Source organism: Ambystoma mexicanum, chromosome 7p, assembly GCF_040938575.1.
Source record: "Ambystoma mexicanum isolate Mex_15411 chromosome 7p, UKY_AmexF1_1, whole genome shotgun sequence".
Taxonomy (NCBI): domain Eukaryota; kingdom Metazoa; phylum Chordata; class Amphibia; order Caudata; family Ambystomatidae; genus Ambystoma; species Ambystoma mexicanum.
In genome coordinates this window covers 745551993-745570555 of record NC_090939.1, presented here as the reverse complement: position 1 = coordinate 745570555, position 18563 = coordinate 745551993, and the positions used below count along the sequence as shown (strand labels likewise).

General features: G+C 47.5%; 1 protein-coding gene across 1 annotated transcript in view; it reads right to left on the bottom strand.

Moving 5' to 3' along the window:
• Nucleotides 1-18563, bottom strand: part of SEPTIN10 (septin 10) — a 671502-nt gene that overhangs the window by 100002 nt on the left and 552937 nt on the right. Inside the window, exon 9 of the mRNA XM_069636860.1 lies at nt 5946-6078. Coding sequence (XP_069492961.1) covers nt 5946-6078 — 133 coding nt within the window. The remainder of the gene's footprint in view (nt 1-5945; nt 6079-18563) is intronic.

Sequence of the window (18563 nt, the reverse complement as noted above, 5' to 3'; positions counted from 1 at the left end):
AACAAACTTCATCTCCTTCACCAGCGTGGCCACTATGGTGTGTAGTCCATGTATGTTGTTCTCAGTTGGGCCAATTCTCTCCTCCGCCTCATTAATTTGTTGCACCTCCTTCGCCAGCTGGGCCCTTATAGTGGTGACATTAATGGTGATATTGTGGATTTTTTCGTGGACTGCTGCGAACCCCTTCTGCATTGTTTTAAGCATCTTCTGGGTCTCAGATTTCACAGGGTCCGAAAGGGTGCTGTTGCTGAGGGTCCCCAGCATGTCAGGAGGGTGGGCTTGGTGAATGTATCCATACTGACGACCTTCTTGCCTCATTCTGCACCATGGGTCATGACACTGCAGCACTGTGTGGCAGATGCTCAAGGGGCTCACCCCCACAGCACAGAGACAGACAGAGGTGGAGGCCCAGATATGTGAACCCACTGCTTCAATGTCCAATTTCTCACTAGCAAACTCTGTGTGTCAGTGTTCCAGGTGTACTCTGATGGCTGGGTCCCCACATTCCACCTATGGCTACAATGCAGGAGCAGCTCAGGATGTCATGAGGGCTGAAGAATCACTCAAGGAAAGCAGCCTAGGCCAAGCATGGCCCACACAGCCACTAAATGCTGGGAGAAGCGTTACAAATACATCCGTAGTGCAGAACTCTGTGAGAGGAGCTGGAGACCTTGCAGGAGCACGAGCCGGAGTCCAGCAGCATGTCATGCCACACCCCGGGCCCGCTGCAGTGCCCCCAGACAGTCTACTAACCTTGCATGGGGCAGGGGTGCGATACCTGGTTGCCGTGCTGTCCGGGACTCCAAACGTTGGCAGATGTACCTTAAAGCTGCAGCAGAGACTGTGTGGCCCCAGCAGCTGTGATACGGCTTCACTGCTGTGCAGCACACTGTATCCCCTCCCCTCCTCTCTGCTCTCTCCCCGTCGGCCAGGCACAGGGCGCATTGCTCCAGCAGACATGGGTCGGAGGCCCGCCAAGGATTGCAGGCTACTCTGGGGCTCACCGAAGACTCAGCAATGCTGCAGCCAAGCATGACCGGGGTTTTGGAATGGGTGCTGCTCATCATTCACCGCACATATCAACAGGGAAAACTGCTGGAAAAAGCGGATGACGGCGGCAGCCACCACTATATACTGCACCAATCTACGGAGCCGAGAAGCTAAGCAGCCATTACGATTGGCAGCTCAACAGCACCCCTGTGGCACAGCCATTTTAGAGTATTTAGTACTTTAATTGGCATTAAGCACTAAAATGCAAAAGCGCACGAGACTATAAAAAAGTAAACACCATAAAGGTATCCGTTGTCACCAGCCCATCCTGGACACATTATGCAAGTAAACACAAAGTGATAGAGACACAAAGTGTCTCCTCCACAATTTACAGAAGGTGATGATGTGTGCAGATAAAAACAAACAGGGAATTTTACTATGTAGTACAGAGTTCTCCTTTACTGATAGCCATAGGGACGGATTGGTGTCCCCAAAACAGATGCTAAATTGAGCAAAAAGGCTTCACTTACCTCCAAAAGCCAAGAAAGGTTCAAAACAATAGCAGAACATAGGGTGTCCCATTGATTTGTGCTGAGGGAAGCAGAAGACTCTTTACTAACAAGGAGGTTCTGCATCATTCAAACAGGTTACTACCCCACACCTGCCCATCAACAGATGTCCCCTAGCTGGAATGTAAATCAGCAACAGTCTCATTCCCAATTCCAACCAGCTCCAGGCATACAAAGCACTGACCGGTAATCCAAGGCTGGACCCCAGACAAGTGTATTTCCCTATTTGGGAGTGTGAGAGTGTGAGTTGTGGGAAGAACAACAGGAGCCACTTCTCAGGTTACTCTGTTTATCCACAGAATTCAATAACAAGATGAAGTCCCTCTTGTGTGCCAGCAGTCTTGTGCATCCTTCTCGTTAGGGTTGGCTTCCTTCAGCTCTCCCTTGCTTCCTTATTTCTTCAGGTTCAACTTCCTATGGACCCAGGGTTGGGCTTGTCTGGTGGAAGGTGATAAGGATCTTGCATCCTGGCTTCAGTATGCTCAGGTATATCCTTCAGTTTCCTCGCCACACTCATCTCCTTCCTTTAAGCATGAAGTAATGATCAGTCTCCCTCTCATGGTTCCCTCTGTCTTTAAATCCCCCTTCCCAGATAAAATGAAAAAGGGTCCTTGTAACGCTCCACTGATGGTGGCTTGTGTTACAATGTAAAAATACAGGAACAAGAAATGGAAGAAAAACACTCCCTGCAATGGCAGCCTTGGGGACTGACAGGTGCCCCCAAAACATGTGAGTTGAACAAGTAAGTGAGACAAAAAAAACTCACACTCCAAAAGCAGCCAGGATACCAAGTCAAAGACATGTATGCTGGTTCAATTGAACTCAATATAGGGAAAGTTGCAAAAAGGAAGCAACTTTCCTAACAGACCCCATGCTGTAGTCAAGAAAGTATGAGAAGCTGTGCCCTCAGAGTTCAACCCAGTAAATATTTGACTATGAGCAAGGCCTCGGTAGAAGAATGCACAGTTAATGGACAAAGTGAAGGGTGATATGAGGGCAAGTCGTGCCTTGGTCAAGCAGCAGTATGATAAAAAGCTTCACAGATTGGATTACAAGTAGAACAAGCAATCTCTGTGATGGAGCCTACCAAGTCTAGAGCTTTGGCAGACAAGTGGCTGGTTGCTATAATGTCCTCAGGCAACAAGGGGAGAGCAACTGTGGTTGACAAGTGTATCTCCAACTAATCTCCAAGGGCGTTTCATGTCAACAGGCTCAAACCTTCCCTCAAGCATGATTAAATGCCAGTACTGCTCCTAGTATCTCACGGGGGAAGAAGAAGAAAGCGGGCCTTTCTCAGACCTCACCCACTGTACCCTCTTCACAAATGACTCAGAGGCAACAAGAGGCTGCAGAGCTTTGCTTCAATGGTATTGCACTAGGACCTCCCTGAACCCTGAAATAACACCATGGTGAAAACATGAAAGACTGGATGGTCGATAAAGTAAGAGACTTCATCATGGCTGAGCTCATGTTGGAACTCAAGGTGATGACTGATCTAGTCGAGCGGTCCTAGAACAGGAACTACATATACTATTTGGGTTTGAATGCAGTCACCAAGGCAAATGTTCAACCCTTGCCCAGGGATAGCAACTAAGTGAAATGAACAGGTGCTGCCAATTTTCTGAGAATATGTGATCAAACCTCAGGGTACTGGCAAACAGCTATGAAAACTGAGATGAGGGGAAGAGGTAAACTGTATTTCCCCCTTGCAGGTCTGAACTAATTGTAGTCATGGCTTTAGGCCAAAGCCACTCAATTTCTGTAGGCAAGCAAATAATGACTTCTGTGGAGTGGAGATTTTCGGTGCCGCCTAGGTACAGGACATAGCTGTCTTTATCTCTAGTTGAGAAGAGCATATGACCAACCCCCAAAATATTTTGCAGCCCACGAAGAAGGCCAAATTGAGCATCTAGGAATCCAAATTCCAGATATGTCAGAGCTCAGTGTTAAAACCTTGGGCACGTAGTAGTAGGGGGACAATACAGCATCATCAAAGTACAAGCTGTACTGGATTTGGGGACCCGCTCTACTGTGACCCATGTGAGAGCTCTTATTCGCCTTTCAGGGTTCTATTGAAACTTTATTGCCAACTTTTTCAGTATAGCAGCATCGCTCAAACACCTCCAACATGTCTCCTAAAAGGGATTTGTGGGCAGATGAGGGTCCAGAAGGCACTCAAAGGACTAAAAGACCCCAAGTACATGGCTGCTGTTGCACAGTCCCCAGACAATTCTAAACTCTTCATTGTACATACTAATGTCACAGAGGTAGGAATAGCCACAGTCTTATCTCAAATGTATGAAAAAAGGCAAGGAACGCCCACACATCTCCATCAGTTAATAATTTAAGGATAGGAAGCTAAATTGGGCTACTACTGAAAATGTTATGCCATTGTCTGGTCATTAAGGCACCAAAGGCCCTACCTTTATGGATCTACCATCACAACATAGACAGACCATAAAATCTTAAATTATCTTGTGAACATGAAAAGGGAGAACCCCCAAACTGCTTAGGTGGTCCATCAGCCAGCACGGCCTTGACTTCATCATTAAGCATGAGACTGGGTTGTAGCACAGCAGCACAGAAAGACTTTCTACAAGGTTCACGCAACTGTAACATCAGGACCACCATGTGGAGCCCTAGAAATCTATGCATGTTCTGGTGATGGGCAGTTGATTGGTCAAACATCTTATCACATGACCTTGTGGGAGTCCCCTGAAATTGTTGCTTGCTCTACTGGGTTACCAACTCCTTTTTACACATGGAGTCCCCAAATGGGGCCTTACTCGGGATGTAATTCTGTGCAGTGTGCCCCCTGTAGCTCATAAAAATCCAAGGGCAGTGTGCCCAAGTGTACCTTGTAGTTTGTTTCCCTGATCAGTTTGTCCCGCTTAGCTGTCTGTGTGCCTCATGGACTGGTGGCAGCTCTTTGTGTATTTTTAGCAGGCTGAAAAATGCTGCTGCCATTTTACAGTTCACAGAAGCTAGTCTTGTACCCTAAAGGCCCCCATTAAAACGGTGACCAGGTTTTCTAAGTATAGTGAGACTCCTGTAACCATGGGAACTAACACATGGCAGTTCATGGCCTTCTCGACACTACAGGGTGGGAGAGCAGAGTAGCGATGACTGGACCTGAAAGGATTTATGAATGGCTGTCTATGAAGCACTGCTGCGGAGTACACATTGTGTGCGCTTGTATGGAAAAATGCCTCGAGACATTTGAATGTGGAAGCCAACCCATCCTTGGCGAAAGCCAAATGTTTGAATGGCGCAGTGTACACGAGGGGAAGCTGGATTTGCATCTTGCTTCCAACAGTGCTCAAGGAACATGGGTTTCTGCTTCATGCCCTTGTCAATTGCTTGACTCATCCAAAAGCATCTGAAGAGAAACTCATCTGAGGAAGATGAATTCGGGCACCTTTTCGGAACCGGCAACCAATAAAGAAGACCTGCTGGGCTCTGCACAACTCGTCAGACTACTTCACAAGATCAGACAGACGCACACCTTTGGTCCCCTGGAAAGACACCTGCTCCACCCAGTGTGTCTCACCCCTTGTCTAGCGCACCGATGGGACTAGCAATAGGTAGTAGAATCTAACTGAAAACTCACTGCTGTGTATAACTAAGGCTCCCTGTTTTATTGGATTTTTTTCCTGTCATTTCCGTCTCTATGTATCCATATTTATTTGTGCCCGTTATTTCTGTAGGGATCCACATTTATTACTTGTCATTTAAAATGATCATTTGCAGCCTGTATTTTTCGGCATTTATTCAAATGAAAAAATATATACAAACACACATATACACACACGCACACATAGACATGCAGGACACAAATGGAATTGGTTTATTCCAGATCAATATCAGCTCCGTTTTTTCCATAACAATAAATGGTTGCTCCTGTGAACGCTGCTGGCCTAACATATATGTTGTCAACATGTTAAAGAATGACAGTTCTATTTTTCATACAACTTGTACACTCTGTGCTACCAATCTGCAGTGTGATTGGCCTGCGATCACGTTGGACAATTTAGGGTAGCAAGCAGAAAGGCCTGCTTTTCTGTTTTCCCCCCATGTTTATCGATCAAATTTCGGTCTGTATTTATTTGTAACAATCAGTAACAGCAGAAAAAAACATGGAGCCTTATTTATAAAAGACGAAAGCTATGCAGTCACAGTGTTTTAGACATTTCACATCACACGCCTAGGTACTTAACACTAAACACTAGAGGAGCCTGGAATGGAGGAGTGATAAATGTTGGAAAAGTGATCTACTGGAGAATCTTCATGGGGAAATATGCAAGGAGGAGCCTGTTCGATAAGGACCAAAAGATTCACTAGGTGGTACTGTGAAATGAGAGAAAACCCCTTCATTTGCCATTTTACCTCACGCTCAGCTTCTTTCATAACAGCCTCCTTTTCCCTGACTCTCTGCACAAACATTTGTCGCATCTCTCCCTCCTTCTTTTGGAGTTCTCCGAAAAACTCATTCCGCTTTGCTTCATAGGTCTCCTGCACACTAAAGGCAAGCAAAAGAAAACAATGACTATTCATGAAAACCTAGTGTGAGTTAGCAGAATAGGTGGCAAGACAAGGGAAGCCTGCTGTAAAATAATGTAATAACACAGAAAGAGCAATCCACCAGGCATTATTACTACTAACGAAAATGTAAGTTTAGTCTTCATTGAAATGCAACATTGTCCTACTAAATCCAGGTCAGTCCTCCACAGAATATCAACATAGTAATTACCAAAAGAATGCATGAAGTGATGACCAAGAAAGCAAACCGTGAGCCCACTCGCATGAACAGGAGTTAAAAGGATAGTGTTGGTGTTTACCATCCCCACCGAACTACCATCCCTCCAACCTCCCATACAAGAGTAACCATGGATTTAACTACTGGTGCAATTGGATTTGCGCCTGATATTTATCCAGCATTTCAATGGTTACTATTTAACATGAAACAAAATAAGCACTCTTAGTCTTACCTGAAATTACTGGTGTCTGAATTTCTTCATATAATCTATGAACAGAGTCTATCTTCTCCTAAATACCACCTTTGTTTCGTGCACCGCACCAATAAGCTTTCTATTGCAATCATGTTACGCACAAGAGTATTACAGGGGCAGTGCAGGTCAGTCAGTAACAGCTGAGTGATTAAACATCCACTCTGAAGTCAGAGGGTACTGTTTTTCATCTTTAGCCCAAACACTCATTGTTAAGCCAGAATTACATTTTTGGGTTTATTGCTCCCTTTCTGTGGGTCCACTAAAACATGTTTGCTGGCTATCATGGTTTTCCAAATTTTTGGGACGAGAAGAGCTTCTACTGAGGTATTTCTGTCAATGCAGCCCTTTTTGGCACACTGCCCTTAGTAGCCCACATGGAAACTAGGGTTGGGCTGCTTCTTTAAGCAGCCATTTTGGCCTCAGAGTGATTGGATCACCCTGGAAGTATGTATTGGAGTAGGCTAGTGGCAGGTGTGATTTCGTTTTGGCTACACTAGGTTATAGCCACTTTTACCAGATTAGTAGCCCAACGCACCTACATAGCCCTGATCCCGGACATTTCGTTTTGTGGTCTGTCTTTGTCTGTGTGGACCGTGAGGCACAGCCAAAATGCTAGTTTTGCTGAGGAGGCTCAACCTGAACCCACAAATTAATCCTCAATTGTGGTTTAAACTGGTCCATGCTGGCATAAATTCCTCAGACTTCCAAATCTACAAGCAGTATGAGAGTGCCTGTTTGTTCTGTGATTTTTTGGCCCAGTCTGATTGTCTGACTATCAAAAGCTTAGTGTGCTTCCTGCATGGTGACTTGTTGGCTGTTGAGTGAAGGAGTTCTCAGTTTGAGGTACTGTACATGCCTTGTGTCGTTCTTGATCCTTAACCGAAGACTCCTGTGAAGATGGGTGGTGACTGAGGATCCTAGTTTTGGCCATACGGTCTCCTCTGTCTTGTGCATCCTGCTCCTCCTTGCTGATGGAATCTCATTGAATGCTCTTCTTAGCTGGCCGGTGTAAGTGAGACATGGTATCACAAGTGATGACAAATACAAGAGATTCAATGTTCAAGGGTATTTATTGAACAATAAGGATTGCATAAACGCCTATCTGGCTCTATCTCTAAGGACAGGGGCACGGTCGACCATCAAATAATAAATAACGCAGTCCTAGTAGTGACCGTCAGCAGAAAATGGCGTATACTAACAAAACTTATCACCTGCCCTTACACTATAAGAACAAATGTCTGCGGGGAAAATGTACATGTAAAGAAAATAGTGTTCAGAAATGATACATCAGGATAACTGAGCCACAAGGGTCCTTTCCCCACGTTTTCAACACGGGACAAGGTAACACACTCTGGCTTTAGAACACATGGGCTTCTACGGCACGAGGATTCAGCTCAGGACACAATTCAGGCCTTTCCATGATAAAGTCTCTTCCCAAAACAAAGATTCTTTCTCGCAGGGTGCCTTGGATGTATACAAAAACAAAATTCCTTTGAAAGTTCAAGGACGTTCCTTTTCTTCAGGATTCACAATTCACCATCACTTTTAGGATTCACAGTTCACAAAACTCAAGATTCATAGTTCACATGGACCCCCCTCTTTTGGGCACAGTTCTTTCACAAACCCAGTTCACGTGGATACCCCTCTGTTGGGCTCAGACCTCATGCCATTCCCCCTCTGTCGGGCTTAGACCTCATGCCGTACCCCCTCTGTCAGCCTCAGACCTTTCTCAAACACAGTTCACGTGGATCACCCGCTGGCATCTTCGATACACAATCCAGCCTTCTGCTTTAGGATTTGGCTTTCTCCGCTCAGGGGTCTCCCTCAGTCGGGTTCAGACCCCCTTTTTACAAGTCCTGCACAGGTCTCCCTCAGCTGGGCTCGGACCCCTCATGATTTGTCAAATTCAAAGTCTTTGGACTTCAAGTCCCAGAATGCACTTTTCTCAGATGTTGCTTACACTTTGCTAGCTCCCCTTTTGGCAGTCTGGCGGTTTTGGGAGCAGCAAGGGCAAAAGGGGATGATTTGTTGGAGTCAGGGTCCTACCACCTGCCCTTCAAAGACCTGGGCCCTACTGTTTGCCCAGGGTAGGAGCTTTGGAGTGGGCACTGCCAAGTGACCCCAGCTGCCCCTGGTTTGGCTCCCTGGAGTTTGTACTCCCTCGCCTAACTGCAGCCTCCCCTGTACTCACAGGCCCAGCAATTAGGCAGTCCTTGGTCCTCCAGGCCTTCCAGGGTCCCTTCAGCTCGAATTCTCCTCCTAGCCTCTGTGCTCCATTCAGGTGTAAATAGTTGTAGTGGGAGGCCTGACCTGGCCTGGCCTCATTATTGGGACAAAATGGCGACTACCCATAGGAAACCCTGGTGCATTGATACCTATGAGTAATCTTCACAGCTCTTGTTCTCTTCTTCCTCATCCGAGTGGTTTCTGGAAAATGCACTGGGGAGAAATTATGGGAGTCGTAGTCTTTTTTAGGGATAGTGGAAAAAATGGGTAACTTGATGTCAGAAAAAGTGGGACAATCACCTTGTTGTAAACGACCGGGTAATATGCGTAATTCCCTTTTCTTTGTTCTCAAATACCTCTCTCTTGTCTTGGTATAGATAGGAATTGGGGAGGGGTTAACGAGCTAGGAATCACAACACCCTATGTAGGTGGAGGGAATGTCAGGTAGGGGTGTGTCGGAAAGGTGGGAATTCCACGTCTTGCCGTCGGATATCTCTCCGCCATTCCCAGAGAACCCCTCACCCAAGTGATACTCTGGCACTTGTCTACCCCTAGGGTCTGGATACAAGGCCGATGGCTGTGCCCTGGCCACCTGCGCAAGAGATCCCCGGGGTTCAGACAGTGAGACACCCTTAGGTTTCTCACACCGGACTGGCCGTTCTTTCTAGACTCAACCACACTTGCAGTCACTGGAACCCTGGAAACATCCTTCTGGCCACAGCGCCTGACCTAGAGGATCCCCCTGGTTTCCTGCCTTGGAAATCTAAGAAGCGTGCTTCTGCTTGACTAATCTCCATCGTGGTACGTCTTTGGTCGACCTCTAGCCGTCGCCCCCTTCATGGAACCATTCCATTGGCTGTCTGTATCTTCCTGCACCCCTGGGATGACCTGTGACCCTTGCTGGTTATTGCAGTGCTCCTGTCGCTGTTGTCGTTGCTGCAGAGTTCTCTGCCTTGTAGGCTGCCTTTCCCAGGTGTCTTTTATGATGTGCCTTTGTCTGCTTCCTTGCTGGGTTAAAGGTTCAAGTAAACCTACTCTGAGCCCCGGTCCTCAACTCTACACGCAAACGCATCTGTACACCTGCTGTTCCTGGACTGAATTTGGAGCATCCATCGAGTGCATATCTCTGGGTCCTGATCCCATAGTTGGTTACATTCTCAAATGTCTTGTGGGTCCTGAAGCAGTGGGTTTTTGAAGCTCCATCATTCACTGCTTATCTCCATTATTCGAATGGGCCTTCTGCTCCCTCTGCAATCAGCTCTTCCTGGCCAGCTATTTCTCGAACCTTGAGCTCGAACTCTTGTTTGGGTGTCTCTTGGCTTCCCCATCTGGCTGGTTGCCTCTCCAGCTTCACCTATACAGTAAAAGCAGAACTTACCTACCTTTGACCATAACTACACCTAGCCTACAGGATTTGTCCCATTGATTAAAACAAAACTCCCCAAAGGTGAATAGGTATCTCATATACAAACATTGAAGAAAACCTTACAATAATTGAGTCTCTACTTTCTATAGTTTCTATAAACATAATCTTTCATAACTATATTAACTTTTCAACCAAGCCTGCTTAAAGTGACTTTAAAAGGTGCTTACCTGAGCTAAGACATTACTGTCAGGATACCCCAGGTGGCTGGAGGGAGCATGCAGCACCAAAGTAATGTGAGTGGTGGCAATCACGGGAAAAGTGTGACACAGGGGTTAAAACCCCTTTATTTTAGAACCTTGCTTTGTGTCCTTTGCAGGCAAAGGGCTAGGTGTGGGCAAACCAGCCCCCTAGCCCTTCAAAACAAGGAAAGGAGGAACCGGACTACATTTCCCAGTAGCCTCGCGTGCAGCAGAAACGCCGGGAAGCTTCTGGACCCCGCACTGCAGAACGCGCATGCGCGCCAGGAACACGTGGAGCGCCGCTTGCGCTAAGGGATCTTGAAGAGGCAAGCCGTGTTTCCAGCGGGCTTCTGCAGGCAGCTATCAGCGGGGCCACACCCCGCCTGCGAACTCTGCAGGCCCCGCTGAGTCCTACAGATAAGTGCATTTAATCCTTGTTGCTGTCCTAGTTCGAACACTCGTTCAGAGTGCATTACGCTTCACAGTCAGTGGCGTTTCGGAGCCCGGCGGCATTGTGATTATTTGAAGCCGCGCAGCTCCACGCAAGTAGCGAAGCGCGGAGTTGGGTTTTCCGACTTTAACCCTTGCAAACCTTACGGCCAGAATTCCGGCACAGTTAATTCAAGAACGGAGCACCGGCACTATTCATTCGCTACTTATTCATGCTTGGTCTAAACTTTAATGTAGCTAACGTTTATGCCGGGTTCCGGCGGTATGTCATGTGTGATCCATTTCTTAAGCGTATGTATGCTTACTCCTGTTTTTTGGTTCTTGTAGCGGAGTTCCGTTGTTCGCTCAGCAAGAAAGAACACTGGTGAATTAACCCCGAGTCTCCTGCTGACAACCGAAGCTAAGTGCTTTCCCTTGTTACCTTATTGCAATGTGATTTCTATGTGTGGTGATCTTATGTTCTGCAGATCAGTGGGTATGCTGTAATATTCATACTGCTAGATAGCGTATTTGATAATGTGTGCAATCTAGAGAAAGCAACATCTAGTTTCTAAAGTAGAATATGTGCTCAAGTGAAGGAGTGCTGGGCGAAGTGTCAATTGCTTAACAAAACCCCAAGAGGGGCAACACATCTAAACCACTCAGCTTTCCCTTATCCCTCCTCTTTCCTTTTCCTACCTTGTTATCCGGTTTTCCTAACCACCCCAACCTAACCAACCAGCGGACCCTAACCCTCTTTCCCCGGAGGGTCGCGGAAGCCTGTGTTGTAAACACCCCCAGGCCCCAAGACCCAACGGGGAGGTAGGTGTACGTGCTACCTCCGCGCAAGGCCAAGATCGTGACAGGAGCGCAAGCTCACGTATCATTAAGCCCCCAGGTAGCACGTCACCATGGAGGAGGTATTAAATGCCCTAAGAGACTTGAAAACTGATTTGCTTGCCACAAGACAGGACTATGTTAATTTGGCTGGCCAGGTCCATACGTTAACTGTTCAGGCAAATGCCCAGGCCACCCCATTGCCCGCGGACCATGCACCACCCACCCCAGTCAAGGTACAGGTATCTACCGAGCCTACACTCCCCTTGTCAGCTCCAGAACGTTATCATGGGGATCCTCAAAAATTCAACTAGTTTGTAATGCAGTGCCAATTGCATTTCATCACCAAACCAAATGTGTTTCGCACGGCTTAGTCCCGCACGGCCTTTATGATTTCGTATCTTGGGGGTGATGCAGCATCATGGGCCACTCCGCTGGTTACTAAAGATGACGCACTTCTCTATCAGTGGGACATGTTTTTGGAGGAATTTGGGAAAATATTCAATCGAAGGGCTGCAACTCTAATTAAGGACAGGGAATTGCTCACTTTACGTCAAGGGGGTAGGGATTTGGTTTCCTATGTAACCACCTTTAATCGGTTGGCTGTGGAGACAGACTGGCCTCAGGAGAAGCGCCTAGCTCTGTTCTACCAAGGACTAACGGACGAGGTAAAAGACTTGATAGCTCAGGTAGATCCCCAACCCGAAACATGCTCCGCTATGATCGACCTGGCCTTACGGTTGGATCAAAGACAGTATGAGAGGAGGCTAGATGAGCGTAAGTGGGAACCCAAGCCCATGGTCCGTCTGGATCACCAACCAAAACCTGGTAAGAGCGAAAAACCCCTAGACGAACCAATGCAAATAGGGACGGCTCGAGGCCCTTTAACCAAGGAAGAGAAAGACAAACAACGTTGAGAGAAGCTCTGTCTTTACTGTAGGAAGGCCAGGCATTTTGTTCGGGAATGCTTGGCAAAACCCAAAGGTGAGCAGCCGGGAAACGCGAAAGCTCGTCAGTGAGGGTGGCCCCGGCGAGCCAATCTGAAAACACCCCTAGTTCCTTAGCTAATACCCTGCAAAGCAAAGTAGCACATGTGACCGTTTCAGGCCATATCTCTTGGCAGGATCATCGGATACCGGTGTCATTGATGCTGGACTCAGGTGCTACTGGAAATTTTGTCGACGAAACCTTAGTAACTCAATTGGGGATTCCGTTACTGTCCAAGGAACGGAGTGAAGAGGTAAAATATGTAGATGGATCACCCTTGATTTCAGGCCTAATTACCAAGCAAACTCAGTGGGTACGTTTAGAATGTAGTCCACAACACTCTGAGAACATCAGCTTTGACGTGATGGCAGCGCCCCAGTTTGGCATGATTCTAGGTCTGCCATGGTTGAGGACCCATATCCCCGAAGTCAATTGGACCCAAGGAACGGTGTGTTTCATGTCAGACCATTGTAAAACAAACTGCCACCTTGATGAGATCGAAAGTTTAGTGTCCTACGAAGAACATGTTATTGGGAGTGTTGAAACTGGCCTACCATCTGTCTATCAGGACTTTAGGGACTTTTTTAGTAAAGCCGCTGCAGAAACTTTGCCACCTCATCGAACTTTCGATTGCAGAATAGATTTGGAACCAGGAGCGGCCTTGTCCTGTAGTAGGATTTATGCACTGACAGAATCTGAAAACGAGCACCTTAAAAACTATATTGAGACGAATCTGGCCAATGGCTTCATATGTCACTCTAAGTCACCTGTGTCATCCCCTTTGTTCTTCGTTCCTAAAAAGACCTGGGACCTAATACCATGTATAGACTATAGGGCTATTAACCGGATAATCATAAAGAACCGCTACCCTTTACCGCTGATACCAACTCTATTAGACCAAGTGAGGGACGCCCAGATATACACCAAGCTAGACCTGAGAGGAGCGTATCATCTGGTGCGGGTGCGTGAGGGGGACGAATGGAAGACTGCCTTTCGAACCAAGTTCGGTCTATATGAATATCAAGTCATGCCATTCGGCCTCTGCAACGCGCCCGCCGCCTTTCAGCATTTTCTGGACGAGGTCTTGCGTGGATGTTTGGACGTGTTCACTATGGTCTATATTGAAGACATCCTAATTTACTCACGCAACATCGAGGAACATCAGGCTCACGTAAAAGCAGTGCTACTACGGTTGCGTGAGCATCAGCTCTATGCAAAACTGGAAAAATGTGCGTTCCACCAAACCTCAATAGAATTCCTAGGGTTCATTTTATCGCTGAAAGGCATTACAATGGATCCGAAAAAAGTCCAAAGCCATCACGGAGTGGCCATCTCCCACATCTGTAAAGGAAGTACAAACGGTGTTGGGGTTTGCGAATTTCTATCGTCGGTTCATAGAAGGATTTGCAGCCAAAGTACAGCCCATCACCCGTTTACTCAAGAAAGGCGTAGCCTTCCAGTGGGATGCGGCTGCAGAGGCAAGCTTTGTAGCTTTAAAAACTGCATTCACAACTGCTCCTGTGCTACTCCATCCCGATCCCATGCGTCCTTATATCATAGAAACAGATGCTTCCAGCTATGCTCTTGGTGCAATTTTATCCCAAAGAGACGATTCCGGACAATTGCACCCGGTGGCCTTCTACTCACGTTCCCTGTTACCAGCTGAATGAAATTATGTGATAGCCGATAGAGAACTCCTGGCCATCAAGGTAGCATTTGACGAGTGGCGTCATTACTTGATGGGTGCTCGGCATACGATTACAATATTGACGGACCATAGGAATCTTCAGTTCCTAAAATCAGCCAAGGCTTTGAGTCCCCGACAGCTTCGATGGGCGATGCACTTTGCCGAGTACGATTTCGTGGTAACATATCGTCCAGGTACTGAGAACAGAAAGGCTGATACACTGTCTCGTTACCCAGAACCCGACCCTAGTCTGGATAAAAAAGAGGAACCGAAGCCAATGGTACCACCTACGAGTATTGTGGGTAGTATTGTAGTAGATGATATGTTCAATAACATACGAAAAGCCATGTCAGCTCAAGAATTAGTGCAATGGAATAATCCAGGGAAAAAACAAACAATTAAAAATGGTTTACCCTTCTTTGGGTCATCCCTGTACTTACCAACACCCGCAACGCGTAAACAGGCCATTAAGTGGTGTCATGACTCGCCCTTTGTAGGGCACCCTGGAGTGGTCAAAACCCAAGAAAAACCGGCTGGCATGTTGCAACCCCTACCCACTCCTCCAGTACCCTGGCATACTGTTTCCTTGGACCTGATCGTGGACCTACCAGCAAGTCATCATTTCACCACCATAGTGGTAATAGTAGATTCTTTGAGCAAATTGGCACATTTCATACCTTGCAAGGGGGTCCCCACGGCAAAAGAGCTTGCAGACCTTTTCCTCCAGAATATAGTACGCCTACATGGCATTCCACAGCACATCATCTCTGATCGGGGTGCACAGTTCACCTCTCGCTTCTGGAGGGCATTCTGCGAATCATTAGGAATTACCTTGCGATTGTCCACAGGTTACCACCCCGAAACTGATGGGCAGACCGAGCGAGTAAACCAGACTCTAGAACAATACCTGTGATGTATGACCTACGACAATGATTCTTCTTGGGCAGAAACCCTTTGGTTAGCTGAGTTAGCGTATAATAATGCTATGCATTCCTCCACTAAAGTGACACCGTTTTATGGCACCTATGGGTATCATCCATGGTTCCAGCCTGTGCCCCATGTTACAGACTCAGTACCAGCAGTCCAGAACCATAGGCAACATTTAATAGAAGTATGGCATGTCATCAAAACAAACCTAGAGAAAGCTAAACAAGCATATAAGACTTATGCAGACCGGAAAAAAGACGAATTAGTCCACCATATAAAGTTGGGGATCGGGTCTGGTTGGCCACACGAAACTTACACTTGCAAGGCCCTAGGAAGTTCCAACCCCGATTTGTGGGCCCTTTTCCCATTGAAAAAATCATAAATCCAGTGGCTGTTCGCCTGACCTCACCACCTAGAATGCATGTACATCAGGTTTTCCATGTATCCCTGTTAAAGCCTGCCTCAGCCTTAATGCGCCTTAGTAAGCCTCCACCTATCATGGTAAATAGTGTGCCAGAGTTTGAAGTGAAATGCATACTAGATTCTCGTATTGTGCGAGGAGTTTTACATTACCTGGTAGATTGGTTGGGCTATGGTCCCGCGGAGCGCTCATGGGAGCCAGCTACTAATGTCCATGCTTCTCGTTTGATTCGAACATTTCACCTGAACAATCCCTCTAAACCAGGACCTGTTGGGAGGGGGAGTACTGTCAGGATACCCCTGGTGGCTGGAGGGAGCATGCAGCACCAAAGTAATTTGAGTGGTGGCAATCACGGGAAAAGTGAGACACAGAGGTTAAAACCCCTTTATTTTAGAACCTTGCTTTGTGTCCTTTGCAGGCAAAGGGCTACGTGTGGGCAAACCAGCCCCCTAGCCCTTCAAAACAAGGAAAGGAGGAACCGGACTACATTTTCCAGTAGCCTCGCGTGCAGGAGAGACGCCGGGAAGCTTCTGGACCCCGCCCTGCAGAACGCGCATGCGCGCCAGGAACACGTGGAACGCTGCTTGCGCTACGGGATCTTGAAGAGGCAAGACGTATTTCCAGCGGGCTCCTGCAGGCAGCTATCAGCGGGGCCACACCCCGCCTGCGAACTCTGCAGGCCCCGCTGAGTCCTACAGATAAGTGCATTTAATCCTTGTTGCTGTCCTAGTTCGAACACTCGTTCAGAGTGCATTACGCTTCACAGTCAGTGACGTTTCGGAGCCCGGCGGCATTGTGATTATTTGAAGCCGCGCAGCTCCACGCCAAGTAGCGAAGCGTGGAGTCGGGTTTTCCGACTTTATTCCTTGCAAACCTTACAGCCGGAATTCCGGCACAGTTAATTCAAGAACAGAGCACCGGCACTGTTCATTCGCTACTTTGCGAGCCGGAGCTCAGACAAAAGTTATTCATGCTTGGTCTAAACTTTAATGTAGCTAACGTTTATGCCGGGTTCCGGCGGTATGTCATGTGTGATCCATTTCTTAAGCGTATGTACGCTCACTCCTGTTTTTTGGTTCTTGTAGCGGAGTTCCGTTGTTCGCTCAGCAAGAAAGAACACTGGTGAATTAACCCCGAGTCTCCTGCTGACAACCGAAGCTAAGTGCTTCCCTTGCTACCTTATTGCAATGTGATTTCTATGTGTGGTGATCTTATGTTCTGCAGATCAGTGGGTATGCTGTAATATTCATACTGCTAGATAGTGTATTTGTTAATGTGTGCAATCTAGAGAAAGCAACATCTAGTTTCTAAAGTAGAATATGTGCTCAAGTGAAGGGGTGCTGGGCGAAGTGTCAATTGCTTAACAAAACCCCAGGAGGGGCAACACATCTAAACCACTCAGCTTTCCCTTATCCCTCCTCTTTCCTTTTCCTACCTTGTTATCTGGTTTTCCTAACCACCCCAACCTAACCAACCAGCGGACCCTAACCCTCTTTCCCCGGAGGGTCACGGAAGCCTGTGTCGTAAACACCCCCAGCCCCCAAGACCCAACGGGGAGGTAGATGTACGTGCTACCTCCGCGCAAGGCCAAGATCGTGACAATTACCTGGAAATGTATAGAACATAAAGTAAAATATTAGCTAGAAGAACAAGTTACTTACCAACTGGTAACATTCTTTCGATTGCATGTTCCTCCAACGTATTCCTCATCTTAGATTTATTCCATCCAGCTTTGCTGCTCTTTGGACATTTTTTTCAGTAGAGGGCGCCGTGCGTCGATGCCCATCCTAAGTAATCTACTACCTTCATCATTAACTGATGGTATTATGGACTGGCATGCTCTCCTGGTTCTGGTCTGCCAAAGTCATTTTCAGGAGATGTGTCAATGCCACTTGCATTGTGTAATGATTCCACCAAGTCCCTCATTCATCTTTCTTCTGAAATCAGGCATTCTGGGACATTTGGGGTGCCATATTCTAGCCCAAAAGGTACATTCTCCTCATCAGATCTTTCCTGTTCCTCAAAAATTGAGGTCGGGGACTTGAAAAACTCCTTCCTACGGAGAGGCTTGAAAACCTTCTCTGGGAGAGGAGGAGGAAGAGGTGTATTACAGGGCTCTGAGGGTATTACAGGTCTTGTAACCCTGTCTTTCCCTTTTTCTGGCTGGCCTGGCTTGGCTGGAGCCTTTGGCGCCGAGGGCATTGGGGTCGACGTCGACAAAGGCGTCGATGGCGTTGACGAAACAGTGTTCGTCGACGGAGCCTGCTTCGAGTGCGTTGAGGCGCTCTTCGAAGATTTGCCCTTCGAGGTGCGCTGGGTCTCGGACGGCGTCGGTGACCTCGAGCGGTCGACTCGACTCGAGCGGTCCTTTTCGCTCGGCATCCTGGAAGGTTCTCCATCCTTCCTTTTTTGATCACCCGGGCTCGAGGGCGTGCGAGTGTCGGAGCGATGATGCTCCCGGCCGCTTCTGAAGAAGGCGCGGACCGAGGCTTCGCTTTCTGAAACACCTCCATCATTTTGACCCTGAGTGCTTCCCACTCTTTGGAGGACAAATGTTTCGTGGGGCATTCCATTCTTTTTGGGGACTCGTCTGAGGAGTCATTTCTTCGTTTTTTTCATCGAAGACAACAAGCGATGGGAATCGCTTTGGGACCTGGACCGATGGCTTAAGCGTCGAGGAGATTTCTCCTCACGGGACCTCGATTCGACGTTAGAGGCTTTACGGTTGGGTTTGCGACCTACCTGTTGTTTTCCCCTCCTTTCTAGCAAGGCCTTCCCCGTCATCGCCTGACACTTCGTAAAGGCGTCCATGTCGTGGCCTTCTCCGAGGCACCACAGATACTCTCGGTGCGGGTCTGTGATCGACATTTTTGAAC